Source organism: Triturus cristatus, chromosome 6, assembly GCF_964204655.1.
Source record: "Triturus cristatus chromosome 6, aTriCri1.1, whole genome shotgun sequence".
Lineage (NCBI taxonomy): Eukaryota > Metazoa > Chordata > Amphibia > Caudata > Salamandridae > Triturus > Triturus cristatus.
This window is the reverse complement of record NC_140589.1, coordinates 1,346,557,721-1,346,580,804: the sequence shown is the minus strand read 5'-3', so window position 1 is coordinate 1,346,580,804 and position 23,084 is coordinate 1,346,557,721. Positions and strand designations below refer to the sequence as shown.

At 47.8% G+C, this 23,084-nt stretch overlaps 1 protein-coding gene across 1 annotated transcript in view; it reads right to left on the bottom strand.

Moving 5' to 3' along the window:
- The window catches only part of XPO1 (exportin 1), a 908,600-nt gene that overhangs the window by 82,189 nt on the left and 803,327 nt on the right, over positions 1-23,084 (bottom strand). Inside the window, exons 20-21 of the mRNA XM_085612347.1 lie at positions 7,111-7,305; positions 6,856-7,024 (exon numbers count right to left, since the gene is read on the bottom strand). Of these exons, the coding sequence (XP_085468473.1) occupies positions 6,856-7,024; positions 7,111-7,305 (364 nt within the window). The remainder of the gene's footprint in view (positions 1-6,855; positions 7,025-7,110; positions 7,306-23,084) is intronic.

The following is a 23,084-nucleotide window of genomic DNA, read 5'->3' as shown; positions in this document are numbered from 1 at the left end:
CTGGAAGCCTGATGATGGTACCGGACGGATCTAGGGAGGACGACGGCGGAAATGTAGAGAGTACCCATTCTGCAGCGTAGCCAACACCCATTGGTCTTTTGTGATGGTTCGACACTCTTGCAGATGATTTTGAACACTTCCTCCTACTGGAGTGGTGAACGGTAAAGGAGGAAGCGGGCACTCATTGCTTGGCTGGGGTTTTTGTTGAGGTAGAGGACTGACGGTTCCCTCCTCTTCCCCTGTTGGATCGTCGGTTTTGATATTGCGATTTTTGCTGACCCTGTTGGTTTTGGTTCTTTTGCCAATGACTGGTTTGAACCCTCTGTTGGAAGGAACGGCGATCTGTATTGCGGTAACGGCGACAACACTTTTTTCTTTTCTAGCCCCACCGCCATGAGGGTATCTAGCTCAGTCTTCATCCGTGCCCTTTCTTCATCTGTGTGTGCCGAACAACGATAAACCGGAAAATGGCAGGTTGAGAATCCAGGACTGCGCCTCTGGCTTCAGTGCTGTAAGGCAAAGCCAAATATTGCGTGTGCGCAGGAGTGTGCTAAAAGAGTAGCTCCAATTACTTATTTCACCACCAAGCTGCCGCCCTGTAAAACTTCCTCAAAGTCCTTACGGTCTTCCTTGGGCAGTTTCTCTGTAAACCTCTGCAGAGAATCCAATAAAGCTCTATCGTATCGTCCCAAGAGAGCTGAAGCACTGGAGACCTTAATCATGGAAGCCGAAGTGCCACATACTTTTCTCCCCCATGAGCCTTGTGTGTCTTGCTCTCCTTGTCTCGTGGTACTGTAGACGAGGAGGCTACTCAATGGGTATTACTGGTAGTAGCCACAATCACAGAGTCCGGTGGTGGGTCTGACTTTAAAAAAAGAGGGATCCCCCTCCGGTGGACGATACCTTTTTAGAATTCTTGCCGGGGCAGTCTCGAGAGTGGCCGGCGTGAGGAAAATGTCCATCATAGGTTTAAGAAGACCCGGTACTAATGGAAGTAACGGGTGATAAGATGTTCTCTGGTTCAAAGTCTCGTACTCTGCTGAACCGGCATAGGAATGTTCAGTTTGACCGCCCCCCCTAGAAAGCACGTCCTGGAAATGTGCTTACATCGTCCACAGGAGAGATCCTCGATGGTGGACTGTCAGTAAGGGTGGGCAAGTAGTCTCTTTTTGAAGAATATGTAGAAGAGGAGGAAGGCGTTGGAAACCTGCGTCTCCTCCTACTGGTGCATGATCTTGATCTCCTCCTGGAGGGTGGAGCAGTAGAGCGTGTACGAGTCCTTCCTCTTCGTGGAGAAAGATCTGCATCCTGAGCTAGGTGAGCTAGTGGAGACTTGAGAGCCGGACTCAGAGCTTGTCGAACACCAGTTGTCTGGGTCTCGTCAGCCCAGATGTGTAATGGTTGCATCCATCTGGGTGAGAGATGAATGGAAGGAAACCTCTACTCCCTAACCGGAGAACGACGTGGGGATTTCCGTCCTTCTCAAAGAGTTTCTTCTACCGAATGTTGATGTCCAGAGGGAGAGTCCTGGCCACTTGTGGACGAGATAATCAACTCTGGAAAACGGGACCTGGCAATGGGACGGCGGGAGCCTGCTCTCGATGTCGATGAAGGAGACGGAGAGAGACTTACAGGGATCGACACGGACGGAGACCTCTGTCTCGACGTGGTCCTTGACGGAGATCTTTGTCTTGAAGTCGATCTTCTTGATCTCGGCGAAGGCATGCGCCTTGACGCCGACTGCCTCGACAGACCTACGTCTCAACGTCGACCTTCTCTTCGACGGAGGACTCTGCGTCGACGACCTTCTCACCGACGGAGACTGCTGCCTCCACGTCAATCGTCCGACTACTGCCTCCACGTCGATTGTCCTCGCCTCAACTGAGACTTCTGCCTCAACGTCTATAGTCTTCGCCTCGACGGAGGCTCCTGCCTCGACACACAACGCTTTTCCCTACGACGGAGGATCTTGTCTCGACGTTGGTTGTGACAATGACTGAGACGGCCGTCTCGACGTCGAGTGCCTGGTTGACATCAGCTTCTGCCTTGACGCTGACGAATGATGTCCTTCGACGCTGATCTCTGCTGAGTTGACGACGGGGACTTCAGTCTCGACATTGAAGATGTAGACTTGCGTCTTGGCGTCGATGAACTGTGTCTTGACGTCGAACGGCGGAGGATCTGGTCTACGCAAGATGCTTCTTCAACGCCGAAGGAAACTTTCTCTTTGAAGGTGACGAACGACGCTCCTGCGCCAAGGTCCTCGACGTCGGCTCCGTCATCGTAACCTTCGACATAGAGTCAGATGCCGAAGGGAAACACATTGGGACCTTGCTCCTTGATGTCGAACGCATCCTCTCCTTTGTTTTAACAGGAGACCTACCTCTTTCTGAGAGGCCATAAAGACGTATTCTCTCCCTTTCTTTAAAGGTTCTCTTGGATAACTTCCTGCAGTGTTGACAGGAGGCAGGAGTGAGACTCAGGGAGGCAGAATGCACACTTCATGAGCGTCTGACTTGGCCTTTATGCCACAGCAAGGGCAAGGATCAAACAAAGAAGGCATATTTGACAGAAAAAAGTCCTTTCTGCCACAAAAAATGGTTTAAACCTCACTCTTAGCAAAAGACTTCGAGTGAAGCCAAGAAAACCACAGGAAATAAAGGTATTTTTGACAGAAAAGCCAAAAAAGTAGAGCTGTGAATCCAGGGTCCTGACAGGAGCCAGAAAGAACAACTGACATCTCACCCCTGGGACATGATGGGAAGCTGGGGTCATGGCTGCCTTAAAGGCACGGTGTCTGTTATGAAAGATTGCTTTCATTTTCTATGTTGCTTTACAATGCCGCCTGTAGGCTAACATGTGAGAAAGTGGCTCTGTATATACTGTTCCTTAATAGGTACAGGGTGTACAGAGTCCACAGTCCCCAAGGGTTTGACAAAGGCTAAAGTTAGATATAACCTTACTCTCTAAAGTGGTAGCTTGGTCGAGCAGTAAGGCAGTATCAGAGGACAGCGTAAAGAATTTGTTGTACACAGTCAGCAAATGGTCTCACACACTCAATAACTGAACTCTAGGCCAATGGTTTATATATAAAAAAATACATGCTTGTTTTATTTTAGAACCAACACTTGGATTTAAAACATACTTTCTCAGAGTGAGATGTTTCATATAAATACTTTTGCAATATGAAATTGACTTTTGTAAACAGTTACAAGTTGTTGCAATAGGCAACTCTATTTTAAACACAACAATGCATTGAGCTCAATGGAAAATTCAAGTTATTTGCAACAGATTACTTTTTAGATTACTTTTGGAATTCCAGGACTGGATCCTAGATTCAGTCCTGGGTCAGTACTCAGAATCAAGTGATGAAAGTCGACTTAATTACTGTAATGATTTTTAAACAATATTTAGCTATTTTAAAAGTTGACACTTCGAAAATATTTCAAAGAAAACAGTCAATGATTCCCTATGGAAGGAAATTCAAGTTGCAGGTACAGTATGTTCGTTACTTTTGTAATCCAGTACTGGGTGCCTAGACTCAGTACTGGGACCTTTATCCAAAACAGGTAAGTAATTAAGTTTTCAGATATTATATGATTTTTGAAGAATATTTAAAGATTGCAGAAATCGACACTTAGAAGAAATTTCACAGAAAAACAGTCAATGATTTCCTATGGAAGAAAATTGGGTTACGGGTAAGTACAGTTGTAAGTATTTTTCAGAGTCAGTGCTGGGCACCAAGATCCAGCACTGGGAGTTCACCTAAGAGCAGGTGAGTAATTTCGTTTTCGTTACTCGGCTGATTTTTGGTGAATATTTGAAAAGTCCACACTTTGAAGAAATTTCAGGAAAAAGCCAGTCAATGTTACCCTATGAGGAAAATAGAGTTATCGGTTTAAGGGTAAGTACTCGACTGGCAGAGTTGAGGTTCTGGGCATCGACTCAGGGGTCCCCCAGGGTCAGGTAGGTACAGTTGGTTCACCCTCAGCGACTCTAGCTAGGGCAGCCGGGTGCAGAGAGAGTTAGGCCCAATGTTCTCCTATGAGGGATAGGGGGGCCTTGGTTGGTGTCTGCTGATTGGCAAGCCATGCGGCTGTGGGAGCTGGCCTTCTGGTCACTTACTCAGGGCAAGAGAGGAAGTAGGTCGGTGTAGAGGTTTCACTGCCAGGGCCACTCGGGCGGCTGGGTGCAGGGTGCTTTTGAGCCTTCGGGCGCTCAATTTATTTCAATGGGAAATCTCCGGTTTAGAAAAAGACTGCAAGCTCTGGGACGAGGATTCTTCAGGTGCCACCACCACTTCGAGAGGTAAGTTGGGTAGTTGATCGCGGGGGGGGGGGGGGGGGGGGGCGGGGGGCACATTGTTCTGAGGCTGCAGGCTTCTTCAGGAGTGTCGAGGTAGGTCCTTGGGTGCCGGACTCGGGGTCACAGTCGCCGTGGGGTCGTCCTCGTGGTGTTTGTTCACTCCGGCACTGACCAGTCTTGGCTGGTGCAGTGTGCGCTAGGTTTGCGGTTCCGGGCTGCTGCCAGGGATTAGAGGTAGGTTTTGAGTAGAGCCTCTACTCATGGGAGTCCCAGGGGCTTAGAGCCAAAAGGTAGCCAGGTCCTCCGGGGTTTGTGAGGTTGCTGGCCACAAGAGATGCCGGGTTGGAGCAGGTTCGAGGGTCGACAGGCCGGTAGGGCTGGGGCCAAAGCAGTTGGTGTCTTCCTCTTCTTAGCAGCTGCAGGGCAGGTCTTATTTCTTCTTGCTCTTATTTGTAGTTTTGAATCTGGGGAAAGAAGGTTCAGGGTGCCACTAAATACTAGACTTAGGGGCGTTACAGGTAGGTGAAGGGCAGGGACCAATGGGTCCCTGTCCTGGGGTGGGTACACCCCCTATCCTGCCTCTCCTGTGGGAGGGGGACAGTAGCCTAGTCCTGATAGGGTAGGGCTTCCCATCTTCAAGATGGCGAGAGCCCAGAGATGTGCTTCACCTCGCCTCCCCCACCTGAGGGGTGGGGTTGGCAGGCTGGCACATCCCCTGTCCTTATTTGGGGTTTCCGGCCAAAGCTTTCCGCCAGAGTGGGGGGTTGCAGGGGCCTGGGGAAGCTCACAGAGGCGGAATGCCTTTGAAGCTTCCCCCTGCCCATCCTGGGGGGGGGGGGGGGGGGGGGGGGGGGAGGAGATTTAGCACCTCGCCCAGGATGTGCATTGTTGCAGGTCCAGGAGAGCATGGGCTCTCCTACCCAGGGGTCCAGCAACAGGTCTGCTGTGTGGCAGCCTAGGCAGCCTCAGAGCAGATGTGGATTGTAGGTTAGGCTTAAGGGGGCATCTCTAAGATGCCCTCTGGGGTGCTTGGTACATTAAATCCCACACTGGCATCAGTGTGGCACACTGGCATCAGTGTGGGTTTAATGTGCTGAGAAGTTTGATACCAAACTTCAGTCTTCAGTGTTGCCATTATGGTGCTGTGGAGCTTGCGTTTGACGAGCTCTCAGCACCATGTACTCTTAAATGGCAGCACTGCATTTACAGTGCTCGGGAATGGACCTGGGCACTGTAGGGGCACAGGGCTCCTGCGCCCACACCATTGGCATAAGGCACCCAGCTAGAGGGGTGGCTGATGTATGCATGGGCATGGCACACAGGGATGTGCGTCATGTCGACTTTGTTTTTGTCTTGCACCCAAACACTCAGCCTGCAAAGGAAGTGTGCGTGTGTAAGGGTATGGGGCCTCGAAGGGTGGCACAATGAGTGCTGCAGCCCTTAGAGGCCTTCCCTGGTCACAAGGCCCTGGGTACCTAGGGTACCATTTACCAGGGGCTGACATGTGGCCAGGGTTTGCCAATTTGGGTTTTCTTTGTTTTAGGGAAGGAACATAGGCCCTGGGCACCTGATTGGCAGGAGTCCAGGGCACACTCAGTCCAAGTACATTCAGCAAAAAGTGGGGGCATACCATGCAAGAAAGATGGCAGTTTCTCACAAACAATGGCTGCATTTCTTTTGCAGTTTATTCATGAGTTTTACAAAAACAGAGTACAAGTGCATCTTGCCCTCATGTGTTTTCTATACATATATTATGTATATTTGAAAAAGCAGTTTATGGTGTTTTTATTGCATTGTTTTAGCCTCCTATATGAAACCTGCATTGATATGAGAAAAAAATAAGTTATATATGTTTTTCATATATAATTTTTTATTATTTCCGGGGTCCCCGCACATGGGCGGGAATATTCAGTGCTTTTGACTATTGATGAGGATCCCCTGGAAGAGGACTGAGTAGATACCTTAACGTCATTCTGGCGATCACAACGCTAACAAAGAACGCAGAGTCGACCAACGCCACCTATCGACGCACAGGGGTACTGCTGAAGAAACAATTCTCCGGATCCAGTCGGACGCAGGGCTAATTCCAAGGTAAGGAACCCATTACTAATAGTCTTTCAGATATACGTAGTACTGCTTTTTTTAAACACCATTGGACTCCCACCATGACGACAGGGAAGATTCAAGCATGTCAATCTATGAAAGATTCAATACTGGAGAATTACAAGGAAGCCAATGATTCCAACTCATTAGATGCCGAAGATGGTTGCAGTCAATGTAAGCGTAGCAATAAAAGTGCACAGTGAAATGTGGTAGAATGAAAGTTTTTTGGGATGATTCAGAGATGGTTATGCTTATTGTGGTATCAAGGTAAAGAGAAAAAGGTGGTTTTCGGCTGTGTAATCACTATCCCAAAACGATTCTGCTTTATAATTCAAATAAGTCTGCAGAGAGCGGTATCGGAGAGATTAAGGAGGGTCATTTTGCACAGCATTATTTCTGACTTACTTCCAAGACAGCAATACAGCACAAAGAACCAAATATAATCACCTGTATCTGCAACATTCCTCATTGTGTGCTTGAAGGCCCAGATAATGGAATCCAACACTAACTTGAACTGAGCAGGGGGAATAGCAAGAAATGCAGGGAAACAGTGGGAATTTACAGCCTGTAGCAGCAAGAAAAAATTTGTTCTGTGTTCAGGATACTCTTCAAAGTCCTAATGAAAAAAAATACAATAGTTAAACCTACAGGTTAACAGTAAAACGAGGAAATACTTCTTTCGACCTAAAATTATATATGTACCTTGTTGATCATATTTAATGTGCATTCAAAAACTGCATCAAAAATTTGAGGAATTTCAGCGGTTATGTGTCCCCCAAGTTTGTTTACAATTATGGCCATTGTACTTAATACTTCAGGTTCTCTTGCTGCTGGAACATTTCTCTGATAATCAATGAGAACAGCATCAAGCAAAGGAGGGACAAAGTTTTCAGCAACCTGGAAAATAAAAGTAAATAAGGTTAGGCATAAATGATTGCGTCCCAACTTTAACATTCTATAGCGCTTCCTGAAGAATGATCTCTTTCCAAATATGCTTAGTCTTTGATGGACTCTTGTACTCTAGCCATCAGACAGAATCCAGAAAGCTGTCAAGCAACTGCTCTCAGTAGCAATGCTGCAACTTTAGCTCGGGAGCCACAATTTCATCTACTTAAAGTATCACTGCATGTCCTGACATCAGTGCAATGTCTTTCTGGGCTCCACAGAGAAACAAACAGAGAACAGTAACAAAATAATGCAAGTGTACAACATTTTCTAAACTAGTGCATATTTGTACATTGTTCAGATCGAACAATCTTATTAACAAGTAGGGAGCTGAGGTGTCTACAGGAAGAGGATCCACCTCATCTTTGTATGAATTCCTTGCAATGCAACGTTAGAACGCTGGTGTAAGGAAATAAAATGTACTACATAAAAAAAAATACACTCAGACAACTTTGACAAGATGAGCTTGCAAAACCGAAAGTCAGCACTTTGTGACGAGGTATGGAAACCCAGTTTGTGGCACTACAAATGTCAAACTGTGCAAGAAGGTTTTAAATGATGTCATGAGACCTAACTTCTAGCAGCTTCTCATTTGCTTGGACATAGCAGACCTTAATGTACAAGTTACTTACCTTAAGTAACGTTGTATCTGATAGAAGGTATATCGAGCGGCAGATTCTTCATCTCTGAATTTAAGGTGTCAGACTAGATCTGGAAAGATATTTGGGATCTGTATTCCTGCCCACCAGTAGGTGGCTTCATTCGGCTCCACGTGCATTGTTGTCAGCTCCAGAACTGACGTCCACAGCACCTATATAGGTGCTGTGGGAAAGTGGCTCTGTAAATACTGCTCCCAAATAGGTACAGTGCGTACAGAGTCCCCAGTCCCCAGAGGTTAAAGTTAGATATAACCTTACTCTCTAAAGTGGTAGCTTGGTCGAGCAGTAAGGCAGTATCAGAGGACAGTGTAAAGCATTTGTTGTACACGCTCAGTCAGCAAATGGTCTCTCACACTCAAGCACTGAACTCTAGGCCAATGGTTTATATAAAAAAATATATGGTTGTTTTATTTTAGAACCAACAATAAGTATTAAAATATACTTTCTCAGAATGAGAGGCTTTAGTTATATACTTTTGCAATATGCAATTGACTTTTGTAGGTAATAGTTACAGGTTGTTGCAATAGGCAACACAATTTCAAACACAATAGTACATGGAGTTCAATGGGAGTTTTAAGTTATTTGCAATAGATTACTTTTCTAACTCCAGGACTGGATCCTAGATTCAGTCCTGGGACAGTTCTTGTTAACGAGTAAAGTCAACTTAGTTACTGTTGTGATTTTTAGGCAATATTTTGCTATTTTAAAAGTTGACAAAAGAAATTTCATAGAAAAACAGTCAATGATTCCCTATGGGAGAAAATGCAAGTTACAGGTATAGTATGTTCTCGTTACTTTTGTAATCCAGTACTGGGCTCCTAGGCTCAGTACTGGGACCTCTACCTAATACAGGTAAGCAATTACGTTTTCACAGTTGGTACGGTTTTTAAAGAATATTTGTAGTTTGCAAAAATTGACAAAAAGAAATTTCACAGAAAAACAGTCAATGATTTCCTATGGAAGAAAATTGGGTTAATGGTAAGTACGGTTGCGAGTACTTTTCAGGGTCAGTGCTGGGCACCAAGATCCAGCACTGGGATCTCTCCTAATAGCAGGTGAGTATTTTCGTTACTTGGTTGATTTTAGGTGAATATTTTAAGTTTTAGAAACTCCACACTTAGAAGAAATTTCAGAAGAAACCAGTCAATGTTACCCTATGGAGGAAAATTGGGTTATCGGCTTTTGGGTAAGTACTCGACTGGCAGAGTTAAGGTTCTGGGCACAGACTCATGGGTCTCCCAGGGTCAGGTAGGTACAGTTGTTACACTCTCAGCGGCACAGGGGCAGCCGGGTGCAGAGAGAGTTAGGCACAATTTTATCCTATGGGAGGCAGGGGGGCCTTGGTTGGTGGCTGCTGATTAGCAGGCCACGCGGCTGTGGGAGCTGGGCTCCTGGTCACTTGCTCAGGGCAAATGGGGAAGTAGGTAGGAGTAGAGGTTACACTGGCAGGGCCACTCGGGCGGCTGGGTGGAGGGTGCTTTTGAGGTTTCGGGCGCTTAATGGATTTCAATGGGAAAGCTCCAGGAAAAACAAAGGCTGCAAGCTCTGGGACGAAGATTCTGCAGGTGCCACCTCCACTTCGAGAGCTAAGTTGGGTAGTTGGAGGATAGGTAGGTACCCAGGAGTTGGGCACAGGGGGCCACAGGGCGCCGGGGTGCCTTTTGATGTCGGGAAATCTTACCCTCTGTTGATCGCGGTTGGGTGGGTGGGTGGGGGTTTGTGGGGATTACCGGGTTCTGAGGCTGCAGGCGTCAGGAGCGTCGAGGTGAGTCCTTGGGTGCAGGATTCGGGGTCCCATTCGCCGGGGGGGGGGGGTTTCAGGACGTCCTCAGGGGTCTTTGTTCACTCCAGCACAGGCCATGCTTGGCGGGTGCAGTGTGTGCAGGGTTCGCGGTTCCGGGCTGATGCCAGGGGTTAGAACTTGCTTCAAGCAGAGCCACTTCTCATGGGAGTCCCAGATGCTCAGAGTCACAAGGTAGCCAGGTCCCCCGGGGTTTGTGAGGTTGCTGGCCACAAGAGGTGGCAGGATGTAGCAGGAGCAGGTTTGAGGGTCGACAGGCCGGTAGGGCTGGGGCCAAAGCAGTTGGTGTCTTCCTCTTCTTAGCAGCTGCACGGCAGGTCTTCTTTCTTCTTGCTCTTCTTTGCTTTTTCGGAATCTGGAGAAGGAAGTTTCAGGGTGCCTCTAAATACGAGATTTAGGGGTGTTACAGGTAGGTAAAGGGCAGGGACCAATGGGTCCCTGCCCTGGGGTGGGTACATCCCCTATCCTGCCACTCTCCTGTGGGAGGGGGGTAGTAGCCTAGTCCTGATTGGGCAGGGACTCCCATCTTCAAGATTGCGAGCACCCGGAGATGTGCTTCACCTCCCCCACCTGAGGGGTGGGGTTGGCAGGCTGGCACATCCCCTGTCCTTATTTGGGGTTTCCGTCCAGACTTCCCACCAGAGTGGGGGTTAGAACCAGTGGAGGCCAGTTTGCTGGGTACAGCAAGTGGCCCGGAGAAGCTCACAGAGGCGGCATGCCTTTGAAGCTTGCCCCTGTCCATCCTAGGGAGGAGACCTAGAACCTCGCCCAGGATGTGCATTGTTGCAGGCCCAGGAGAGCAGGGGCTCTCCACCCAGGGGTCCAGCAACATGTCTGCGCTGTGGCTGCCTAGGCAACCTCCCAGACCAGATGTGGATTGTAGGTTAGGTTTCAGGGGGCATCTCTAAGATGCCCTCTGTGGTGCTTTGTACATTAAACCCCACACTGGCATCAGTGTGGGTTTAATGTGCTGAGAAGTTTGATACCAAACTTCTCAGTATTCAGTGTTGCCATTATGGTGCTGTGGAGTTCGTGTTTGACAAGCTCCCAGCACCATGTACTCTTAAATGGCAGCACTGCACTTACAGGGCCCAGGAATGGACCTGGGTACTGTAGGGGCACAGGGCTCCTGTCTCTGTGCCCCCACCACTGGCATAGGGCACCCAGCTAGAGGGGTGGCTGATGTACGCCAGGGCAGTGTAGGTTGTGGGCATGGCACACAGGGATGTGTGCCATGTCTGTTTTGTCCTGTACCCGGACACTCAGCCTGCCAGGGCAGTGTGTGTGTGTGTTAGGGTACAGGGCCTCTAAGGGTGGCACAATGAGTGCTGCAGCCCTTACAGGCCTTCCTTGGTCACAAGGCCCTGGGTACCATTTACCAGGGGCGGACATGTGGCCAGGGTTTGCCAATTTGGGTTGGAGGTTTTTAGGGAAGGAACATAGGCCCTGGGCACCTGATTGGCAGGAGTCCAGGGCACACTCAGTCAAAGTACATTCAGCAATTCAGCAAAAAGTGGGGGCATACCATGCAAGAAAGATGGCACTTTCTCACACTGGGTCCCTCCTCCAAGCCTTCTGTGTCGAGCCTGCAGCGTTACTCCAACCAATGGTCCCCATTGGTTCTCATTGGGAGCCCAATGCCTACTTTGCACCCTGCACCATGCCGCCCAAGGGACTCCGGAGATACACTTTTGGTGTCTACTCGTGCCCCCCTTTGTGCCTACCTTTAATACCTAGGCCCTGACCCAGAAACTCCATGTATCTACCCGTGACAGTGCTATTCAGAGTACCCGGTCTCCACAGCATTGGGCCCAACCTCTCTTTTGACCTCTGCACCCAGCCACCCCTGTGCCACTGAGGGTGCACTCTTAACCTACCTGACCAATGCCCTGTCTAAGTGCTACTAGTCTGACTGAAATATGAAACCAAGTACTTATCTGTAAGTTACTAACTACCATTACATTGCTTTATCACTGCAAGACCTAAAACAGTGTTTAACATGTACAGAAAGCTTTCTTAAAACTGTAAAGTATTTACTGCATTTACAAAATACCACATCCTTGAAAAGTATTACCACATACAAAAATTGTGTATCTTACCTGCACTAAGTGATTCTTATAATAAATGTAGTAAGCTGGCTCTGTATATACTATACCAAAATGAGGTATAGTATGCAGAGTCCAGTGGAACCCCAGAGGTAGGCAGAGGTAAAAGTAGATAGCACCTTACTCTCCATTTGTGGTAGTGTGGGCAAATCAGTAAGGCTTTATCAGAGGGCAGTGTTAAGCATTTGTTGAACATACCAAGGCAAGGAATAATGTCACACACTCAAAGACTGAACTCAGACCGATTTGTCTGTATCAAAAATATTTAGTTACTTTATTTCTAGAACCAAGCCAATCCTGGTGCAGCTCAGTGAAGTAATACTTGGCAAAATATTATACAGTGATTTACAGTTGAATGCAGGTTCAAATACTTTTCAGATTACTGTGCACATTACTTTAAGTTACTTTTGCTAATCAGGGTGATATGCCTAGATATCACCCCGAGACATTCCCTAGACAAAAGGTAAGTAATTTCACTTTTAGTACATTTGCAGTTTGTCAATGTTTCATACAAACCACACTTAGAAGAATTTTTAAGGAAAAGCAGTCAATGCAATCCTAAGGAAGGAAATGAAAGGTTTGCAGGTAAGTAGTTATTTGTGGGAGTTGGTATTCATGGGTTAGAACCAGGGTTCCCCCAGGGTCGAGGATGCACTCTCAGAACTAGGACGGCCGTGTGCAGAGTGCGGAGGCCCAATATTATCCAATGGGGGATAGGGGACCGCCGGTCGGTGGCTGCTGACTACCATGCCACAAGGTTATGGGAGCAAGCAGGAGGCCGTTTTGGCATCAGGTGCCCTGTTCATTTCAACGGGGATTCTCCGGTTGCAACAAACACTGCGGGCTTGGGGACGAAGATGTTCTGGAGGTGATCACTGGTTGGAGAGGTAAGTTGGGATTCCTGGGGATGCTGTGACACCATCGGTGGGCCATCCAAGGCTGTGGGACGTCGGGCGCAGGGGGCGTCTTTAATCGTCGGGTTTTCTTACCAGCTTCGGTCACAGTCGGGGGTGTAGGAAGCTGACTGTATATACTATACCAAAGTGAGGTGTAGTGTGCACAGAGTACAGTGGAACCCCAAAGGTAGGCAGAGGCAAAAGTAGATAGCACCTTACTCTCTATTTGTGGTAGTGTGGTCGAGCAGTGAGGTATCAGAGGGTAGTGTTAAGCATTTGTTGTACACACTTAGTCAGCAAATGATATCACACACTAAAAGACGGTTTTGTATATAAAGGAAAATGCTACTTACAACAGTACGCATCTGTTCTTAGCATGTAGAGCTGTAGAGTGACATGCTGAGCATAGCTCGCCATCTGGTGTTGGGTCCGGATGTTTGCACTTTAGTTTTCCTTCGAAGAAGTCTTTCCAGTCACGAGGTAGGTGGTGACTCCTTTTGCTGATAGTGCGCATGGGAATCGACTTCATCTTTAGATTGTTTTGCCACAGAGTGTGATGGAGTTAGTAAGAGTAGTAAATAGAGATGTCCATGTGTATTATATCTAAGTAAGATAATTGTTAAGATAGGTTTTGCTTTAATATAGCATGTTTGAATGTACTTGACTATCCACTGTGCAATACCTGATTTTGATATAGGATTGCCTTTATGTGGTGGAGCAAAAGCAACAAATAGTTGCTTGGTTTTACGGAAAGGTTTTGTCCTTTCAATGTAGTAGAGTAATGCCTTTTTCACATTCAAGTTGCGTAAAACACGTTCTGCAACAGAATCAGGTTGAGGGAAGATAGGAACTTTGGGTTGGTTCGAAGGACCACTTTATTTTAGTGTATTTGTAAAAAAAGGTTCTTCTACGGTTAGTGTCTGAAGCTCACCCACTCTTCTCAGTGATGTGATAGTTATGAGGAAGGCTACCTTCCAAGTGAGAAATTGCAGTTCACATCTATGCAATGGCTCAAAAGGTGGACCCATCAGTCTGTTAAGGACAATATTCAGATTCCAGACTGGAGCAGGTGGGGGGGGAATGATTTTTTTTTTTTAAGCCCTTCCATAAATGATTTAATAGCAGGCACTCTAAAAAGGGACAGATGCTGTCTGTTCTGTAGATATGCCGCTATTGCAGCGAGATTTAAGTGTATAGATGTATATGCTACATTGCTATGCTGTAAATGTAATAGATAGCATATTATGTTTTGTATTAAAGCATCAAGTGGGTTGATAGGATTGTTATTACAGTATATCACAAACCTCTTCCATTTTGCTGCATAGCATGCTCTTGTGGTAGGGCGCCTAACCTCTTTGATGATATTCAGGCAGTCTGGTGGAAGATTGAGGTAGCCAAACTAAGATTTTAGGTGCCAGATTGCAAGGTTGAGATGACTGGGATCTGGGTGTCTTATGTCTCCATAGCTCCGAGTGAGGAGATTGGGAGTAAGTGTAGTTTTTGGTGAGGAACTACTGATCACTTCAACAGGGTTGTGAACTAGGGTTGACAGGCCCATGTGGGAGCAACTAGAATTAGTGTCAGGGAGTGCCGTTAAGAGCTTCTGAACCACTAATGGAATGAGTGGGAGAGGCGGAAAAGCATAGGCAAATATCTTTGACCAATACATCCACAGTGCCTTGCCTTTGGACAAGGGGTGTTGATACCTGGATGCAAAGTTTGGGTATTTTGCGTTTAGGTGTGTGGTGAACAGATCTTTCTCTGGGAAGCCCCACATTTGAAAGAATCGGAGAAGCACCTGAGGGTGGAGTTCCCATTTGTGGATCTGGTGTCGTTGACGACTGAGCAGATCTGCAATCTGGTTCTTTACTTTTGGAAGTTGTTCTGCAAGGAGATACATTTTGTGGCTTATCGCCCATCGCAAGATGGTTTGAGCTAGTTGTGACAGTTGGAGGGTGTGTCCCCCTCCCTGTTTTTGTATGTAGTACATTGCTGTCATGTTGTCTGTACGTATTAGGACAGCTTTGCCTACTAGATGAAGTTCAAATGCTTTGTGCGCTAGAAAAATTGCTAGCAGCTCTAGATGGTTTATGTGGAGCTGCTTTTGTTGCAGAGTCCACATGCCCTGAATGGTATGTTTTTGGAAAGGAGCTCCCCAGCCAGTGAGAGATGCATCTGTTAGTACTATATGTGGAACCGGGTCGGTGAAGGGCCTCCCTTTTGAAAGGTTTTGTGTATTCTACCACAGCAGAGAGCGATAGGCGCTGCCATCCACCAACACCAGATCTGATAACCGACCCTGAGCCTGGTTCCAATGACGTGCTAAACATTCTTGGAGAGGATGCATTTGAAGTCTTGCGTAAAGTACAATTAGGATGCAAGACCCCATCATTCCTAGTAATTGTATGAACACTCGAGCTGGTAATGAGTGTTGGGGCCGAAATTGAGATTAGAGTCTGCATATTGAAGATTCTGGCTCGGTTGGGACGTGCTGCAGCTTTGAGTGTTTATTGTGGCGCCTAGATACTCCTGTATGTTGGATGGTTGTAGATGAGACTTGGTCAGGTTTACGGTGAACCCATGTTTGTGGAGTAGTTGCACTGTTTTTTGTGTGGCGTAGGCAGCTTTGTTGTGAGCTGGCTTTTATGAGCCAGTCGTCTAGGTATGGGAAAACATGAATTTTTTGTCTTCGTAGATGAGCTGCGACTATTGCCAATCACTTTGTGAAAACCCTGGGTGCGGTAGTTACTCTGAATGGGAGGACCTTGAATTGATAATGCTGACCCTCTACCACAAACCTGAGGTATTTGCGGTGAGCAGGGTGTAAGGGAATATGGAAATAGGTGTCTTGAGTCCAGAGTGGATAGAAAGTCGCCTTTTTGAAGTAGTGGGAGCACTTGCTGAAGTCTGACCATGTGAAAGTGGTCCGACTGAATGTATAGATTTAGCTACGAGTTCTGGTATCGGCCTGAGAGAACCATCTTTTTTGGTAATTAAGAAGTACAGGGAGTATACCCCGGTCCCTTGGGATTGGCTCAATAGCATGTTTTTCCAACAGAGAGAGAACCTCCTGCCTGAGGAGGGTGATCTGTTCTTCTGACATTGTATGTGCTCTTGGAGGAATGTTTGGGGGAATATTTGGGGGAATGTCTGTAAGCTCCAGGCAGTAACCATATTGGATAATTTGTAGTACCCACTTGTCTGAGGTGATGGAGTTCCAGACAGGTAGGAATTGAGAGACGTCCCCCGACAGGAGTGGAATGACCTGGGGGTACCTGAAGGAAGTCACTGTTTGTTTGCAGGGGAAGTGCGTGTGGAGTTGCCTCTGCCTCTTCCCTTTCAATTGTTTCCTCTAAAACCACCTCTAAACTAGCCTCTTGATGAGGGCGATTGGTATTACCCTTGTAAGAGTTGGAGGGAGTTTGTGGATACAGTTTTGGGATCACCCCTGTAAAAGGAGGGACGAAAGGAACCCCTATTTGTAGATGACTGCAAAGCCCCTACGGACTTTGACCTCCGTGACTTTTTTCATTTTCTCCAGCGAGATATCAACTGCTGGGCCAAAGAGATATATTCTATCAAATGGTTGATTGAGAAATTAAATGAGCTTTTCTAGCTCATCGTAATGAGCCCTATCGTAACCGGCCAACAAAGCTTGTGTATTTGCAATGCGCCAATGATTGGCCGCTTGGGAAGCTACTCTTGTGCTCGATGCATCAATTAGCTTGGACTCCTTGTCAGGAGGAGGGGCCTCACCAGTAGTCTACGAGTTAGCTCTCTTGCGAGCACTGGAAGCCACAAGAGTCTAGGGGCAACTGACCTTTGATGTACGTGGGGTCAATGTGTGCAGGTTTATATTTTTTCTCCACCCTAGGTGTAATTATTCTTGCTCTCACAGGATCTTTGAATATTTCATCGACGTGCTTTAACATCCCTTTAAGCATTGGCAGTGTATGAGTGGAACTTAAGGTCTCAAATAGAAAGTCCTCTTCTAATGGCTCCTTATGCAGCCCTACCCTGTGATATTGAGCAGCACTGTCAAGTAGCCCAATATATCCAATGTTATCATCCGGTGGCGAAGGTCCGGACGGATATAGAGCAGGGTCATTATCCGTGTTTGGGTCAGTGTGATAATCCTCCCAGGGGTCATTGTCCTGTGGCCTATCTTGATCCTCATTTCCATCCCCGACATCCTGTGGGTCATGTGATGGTGGTGGTGGTGATGATGAATTTGTGGGTGTAATGTAAGTTGGGATCAGTAGGGGAAAGAGGTGGAATGTACAGTGGAGAAGGGTTAGTACCCACACTTTCTTTTGAGAGGAAAGTGGTAATCCTCTATCTGGTCTATTTTCTTTCAGAAGGGTGGCATGGTTATGGCCTGCTTCTGGGTTTATCACCAGCTTTTTCTGCTTCGGATCAGACTGCATGGCATCGGGCTGAGCCTCTTTAGACAAAGTGTCTTTGTCCTTACTCACCAGTTTTGGCATAGAAGGTTTTGGTGCCAAAGGTGTATTCTTTTTTGTAAATCTTTTTTATTAACTAAAGCTCGAGAAACCATACCATATCATACAAAGACAGTAGCATGAGTACACGGCCGTGCCAGGTATAGTACAATATAGTCGGCGTACAAAGAAATACGTTCTTCCCAATCTTCTGGTGCCCGCAATCCCCAAATCTCAGGGTCTCTCCTGACCCAATGAGCTCCAAAGCCAGGGCAAACAGGAGCAGGGAAAGGGTGCACCCCTGCCGAGTGCCCCACCGAAGCCGGAAGGACCTAGACAAAGCAGAATTTACCCGCACCCTCGCCGTAGGCCTCACATATAGGAGTCTGACCCAGCTGCAAAAGGAGGGGCCAAAGCCCAGCCGCTGAAGGACCCGGAATAGATATGGCCATACGATACTATCGAAGGCCATTGAGGCGTCTAGCGACATCAATGCAGTTTGCTGAGATACGTTACCATTAGTCATATGCAGCACCCCATAAAGCCTCCGCAAGTTATGCCTAGTGCTTCTACCAGGCAAAAACCCTGACTGGTCTACATGCATCAGGTCCTTGATCCCCGATATCACCCTGTCAGCCAACACCTTAGCCAGGATCTTGGCCTCTACGTTGATCAGGGAAATAGGCCTATAGGAACTGCACTGGTCAGCTGGCTTACCATCCATATAGATCACCACAATTGTGGCTGCCATTTGGTCCGCCGGCAGATGACCCACTTCCCACGCCTCCAGGAACATGTCTAAGAGCGGGGGGGGGGGGGGGGGGGGGGGGGGGAGGGAGGGAGGGAGTACGATCGTTGCCTGCTTCTTGTATATTCTATCGGGAGCCCATGGGGTCTGGACGCCTTTCCCGACCAAAGCGTGCCCAGCGCTTTACCCAGCTCTTCTACCGCAAGGTCTGCCTCCAGATCATCAAAAGCCTCCGGGGGCACCAAAGGCAAGTCAAAATCCGTGAGAAATTCTGGACAGTCAGTTTCCGACCTCGTGCTTACTAGGGAATAGACGCACTCAAAGTGTGTCGCAAAAGCCTCTGCAATGTCAGTACTGCTGGTCCGAAGCACGCCTTCTGCGTCTCGGACCCCCACCACCCAGGACTTGTCTGTCAAGCCTCTCCAGCCACGCTAGGCGTTTAAGGGCCTTATCCCCATCATATAGGCGGTGCTGGGTGGCTAGCGCATATGCCCGCGCCTCCCCTTCGGCTAGGGCCTGAAGATCCCGTTGTTTCAGCACTAACTGGTGTCACACCTCCTCGCACAAGGCTATCCCAGCCTCACTCTCCATCTGACTGATCTCTTGCTCAATTTGCCTACACTGTAAAGTCTCTTCCTTTTTCTGTGCTCCTATTAACACCTGAGCCTTTCCCAGCAATACAGTCTTGCAGGATTCCCATAGTGTAATAGGCAATTTCACCGTCCCCTTATTTTCTTTAAAATACAGCTCGAAGCTTTCCACTGAGAAGAGGATCTCGCAGCCGCCATGAGTCTATTCGTGGGAAGGCTGTTCTATCAATAATCAGGCCTTTTAAGAGTGACTCACCGGTGCGTGATCCGAAATCCCCCTTGCCATGTGATGGGCGTTGGAGAACTCCGCCACCCTGTCCGTGTGGGTAAACAAATGGTCCAGTCTAGAGAAGGACCAGTGTCTGGCTGAGTAAAAGGTATATTGCGTCAGTGAGGGGTTATGAGCCCGCCACAGGTCCACCAGACCCAACGCCCTGGTGAAGTCTGCCAGGCCACGTTCTCCCAGTGTGCCAGACCGAGCCGGACCGGTCCATTTCCGGGTTCATCACTGCCTTCGTGTCGCCTCCAAGAAGGGTGCTCAAGGGGAGGTCAGTTAAGAGTGAACTGAGCTGTGGGAGGATCACCGAGTGAAGCCCCGGCGGAACATAACATGAGCCGAAGATTAATAAGCGCCCCTCCCATTTGCCCGCTGCAAAACTCCCGGCAGTATCTGTCCAAATGTCCGTGATCACCAGGGGGTAATGCTTTGCGTACAAAGATGCCCCCCCCCCCCCCCCCCCCCCCGGACGTAAACCCAGAATGGGCAACCATTTTATAGCCAAACCAATCTAGGGCTTTACATCTGCTGCCTCAAATGCGATTCCTGAATAATAACGAAATACGGGGAATGCCTCTTAAGGTACTGCATGACTAGCGTGCGCTCAGTCTTATTGCCCAGCCCGTTTACATTCCAGGACCAAACCTTCACGTTGGCCGGGTCTCCCATTGGTAGTGTGTCAATCTGATAGCAATGGAGCCCTCCCACTCCCCCAGCATATTCTTCGTGGCAACCCTCAAAGTCTGCTGGATATGTAGGTCTCTAGCGTTACACCTCCCCTCCCTTAAACAAAAACAAACAAACCGAAGGTGTAATTTGACAACAATGGGAGTGGCACCCAGAGAGGTTTCGGTTTGGCTTTCGGTGCCCAAGGTGTTGGTTGGGTACCGACATGGGGCCCGACTCGAGCCGGAAGGCTTTTCTTTGCGTTTCAGTGCCGGGCCTAGGGGCGTCCAAAACTTTGTCAGTGCCGACCTTGGCCCTAAGGCAGAGGAGGGACCGGAGCCTTTTTCTTTGTTTGTTGAGGGGCCAAGGGGATAGCTTTATTCACGGTACGTTAAACCGGAGTAACCTGCTCCTCTTCTTCCATGTTGGAGTCTGCTTCGGACACATATGTTGTTCTTCCTTGGCTCCTTGAGCGTGATGTTCTGTGCTGGAATCTTAACCGAGGATGTCCGGTGTGGAGCCACTTTGATGTTGCATCTCGTGACGTCGAGCCCAACAGTCACGAAGTGTCTTCTTCGATTGAAACAATTGGCACGCGTTGCAGTCTTTCCCGTTGTGTTCTGGAGACAGGCAGAGGTTGCACACTTCGTGCAAGTCAGTGTGTGGCAATATAGCATGACACCCGAGGCAGAGTTTGAAAGGAGTCCATTCTATCAACAGCTAGCGCTGTAAGCGCGGGTAGGCCAGGCAGCCTACCACGAGTTTTCTGATTGAAGTTGTCTTGAGTTGAGACTATACAGGATAATACCGTCAAGGGTAGTGGATTGCACGTGGAAGGGGTCCGAGAAACGGTGCCGAACCAGAGCACAGCAATACACATCCAAACCAGATGGCAGAAAAAAAACAATCTAAAGACTGAGTCGATGCCCATGCGCACTATCACCGAAAGGAGGAGTAACCTACCTTGTGACTGGAAAGACTTCTTTGAAGAAAAACAAGTGCAAACATCCGGACCCAACACTAGATGGCGAGCTATGCACAGCATGTGATCTACAGATCACATGGCTCTAACATGCTTTTAGTTTTTTATTTGCTAGAACCAAGCAAGCCTGGCACAGGTAAGCAATAAATACTTTACAGTAGTAATGCAGTTTGTAAACAGTTTGAATTGCAATTGTATATGCACTTAGATTTGATTAGAGTTACTAGTAATGGAATGCTTTTGAAATACTGTACATATACTTTGTATTGGCTTTTTAGTAGAATGTCAAGTAGATTACTTTTCTTACAGAGTGCAGTATACCAGGATACTGCACTGGGACATTTCCTGTAAACAGGTAAGTAAAAGCGTTTTTGTTATTTAGTTACAGTTTTAAAGGGTTTCATAGATTTTACAACACCACACTTGGAAGGTTTTCACAGAAAAACAGTCAATGTTATCCAATGAGGAAAACAGGGTTATCGGTTCAAAGGTAAGTAATCGGTTGTGGGAGTTTGTATTCTGAGGGTACACTCAGGGGTCCCCCAGAGTCAAGGATGCACTCTTGTTACACCCTCAGCGGCACAAGGGCAGTCGGGTGAAGAGTGCTGATGCCCAGCGTTATCCAATGTGGGATAGGGGGCCTCTGGTTGGTGGGTGCCGACGGGCAGGTCACTGGGTTGTGGGAGCAAAGCTCCTGGACTTAACCTCAGGGCTTTCAATGGGGAGTCTCCCGTTTACAAACACTGCAGGCTCTGAGACGAAGGTCTTCTGGGCGCGACCACCACTTGGAGAGGTAAGTTGGGATGCTGGGGGTTGGTTAGGCACCGTCGGTTGGGCCACCCAAGGCTGTGGGGCTTCGGGTGCAGGGGTGCCTTTTAGGGTCAGATCTTTCCTGGTCGCAGTTGAGCAGGGACCTTCCGGTTTGAGGCTGCAGGCGTCGGCAGGTCAGGAGCCACCGGATCTCGGGTCAGGATCGGCGGGGGGGCCTCTTGGTGTTGAGCCACTCGGGCCATGGGCGTCTGGTGCAGACTCGCAGACTTTGGCGGACCTAGAGTCTGTTGGTGAACAAATCCGGTGTTCACGGGAGACAGTCTTTTCTTTTGAAGGCAGGTCAGGACCTCAGGATTCTTGAGGCCGCTGGACGTACTGAGTTTCACTTCTGCAGGTTCGAGGTGGGGACAGGCCAGTAGGACTGAGGCCAAGTCAGTGGGCGTCCTCCTCTTATTAGCTTCGGCATGGCAGTTCGGTCCTTTTTCTTCTGGTTTCTTGTCTGCCGAAGCAAGGTTCAGGGGTGACCCTAAATACTAGATTTCAGGGCGTTACAGGTAGGTAAAAGGCTGGGACCACCCCCTATTACACCACCCTCCACCGGGAGGGAGGCATAAGCCTCACCCTGGTTGGCTGCTCCCCCCCCCCCCCCCCCAATCTGAAGACTGGTCCCCGAGCCCTGGTGTAATTGCCGCAAATAATTGGCAATGAAACAGGTCTGCCTTTCCTAACTGAAATGGTCTAACATGCTGTTCTTATAATCTGAGTGTGTTCACGCAACTCATTTAACTTGGAAAAGCAATTTTCTTCTTTCTCACTACGGGGTCCGGTTGGCAAAGAATGACACCAGCATATATATTGCATTCTTTATTCTTTTCTTCACCTCTAAAATTATGACACTTTCTTCACGGTAATGTAAGTTACCAATGATGATAGCATGAGCAAACTGCTGACTAACAACTAGCAGCTCCCTTGGTGATGCTTATGTGAGGGACTTTCACCTCACACATTTTTTTTCTTTTTGGTTATTCTCACGAGGTGAAATGCTATTTGGTGTATTGACAGAATTTAAAATTGAGCACTGGAAACCGGGTGTGACTGGCATTTTTACAAAGCCAGCTCATGGGCAGAGATTGTGTCAGACTGGTGTCCTTTAAAAGATAGTGTTCTTTTAAAACCAGGCCTTGTGTATTATGGATAGTACAATACAGAGCCAGCATCCTACATAAGGCAAATATTGAGGCAACTATCAATAAGCCTCTGGGTGCAACTCCCAATTGAGATCCACAATCTTCCATCTGCTCATACATTTTTTTTCTTTACGTTTTATATAGCGCAAACTTGACTTGAAGGTATTGGATCACTTTACATGAGTAGCAGTTACATTATAAAAGCACACATTCTTTTTTTTTTGGGCCGGGGATGATTAAGTGATTTGGCAAGAATCAGTTGATGCTGAGCAGAGACACAAAACTGGTTCTCCAGTTCCAATGTCAGCAGTTCTGGCCGTTTCTCCACATACTCATTCTGAGCCCTTGCAAGGTAGTTGGCCAAATGGAAACGCGGCTTGAGAGAAGAGCAGCATGTCAAATTTGGAAGGCATCAGTTCAAAAGAGACTCTTGCATACACTGCTCGATTTGTTAATTCATGGCAGTAGCGATGCCCGTGAGGACTTTAACACCTCTGTCTTTCATCCAAGGGAGAAAAGCTATTGGAAGAGTATATGGCTCTGAACTCAAAGCACGGGATATAGAACTACTTTCCATGGGGAAACCAGACAACAGATTGCCCGATCC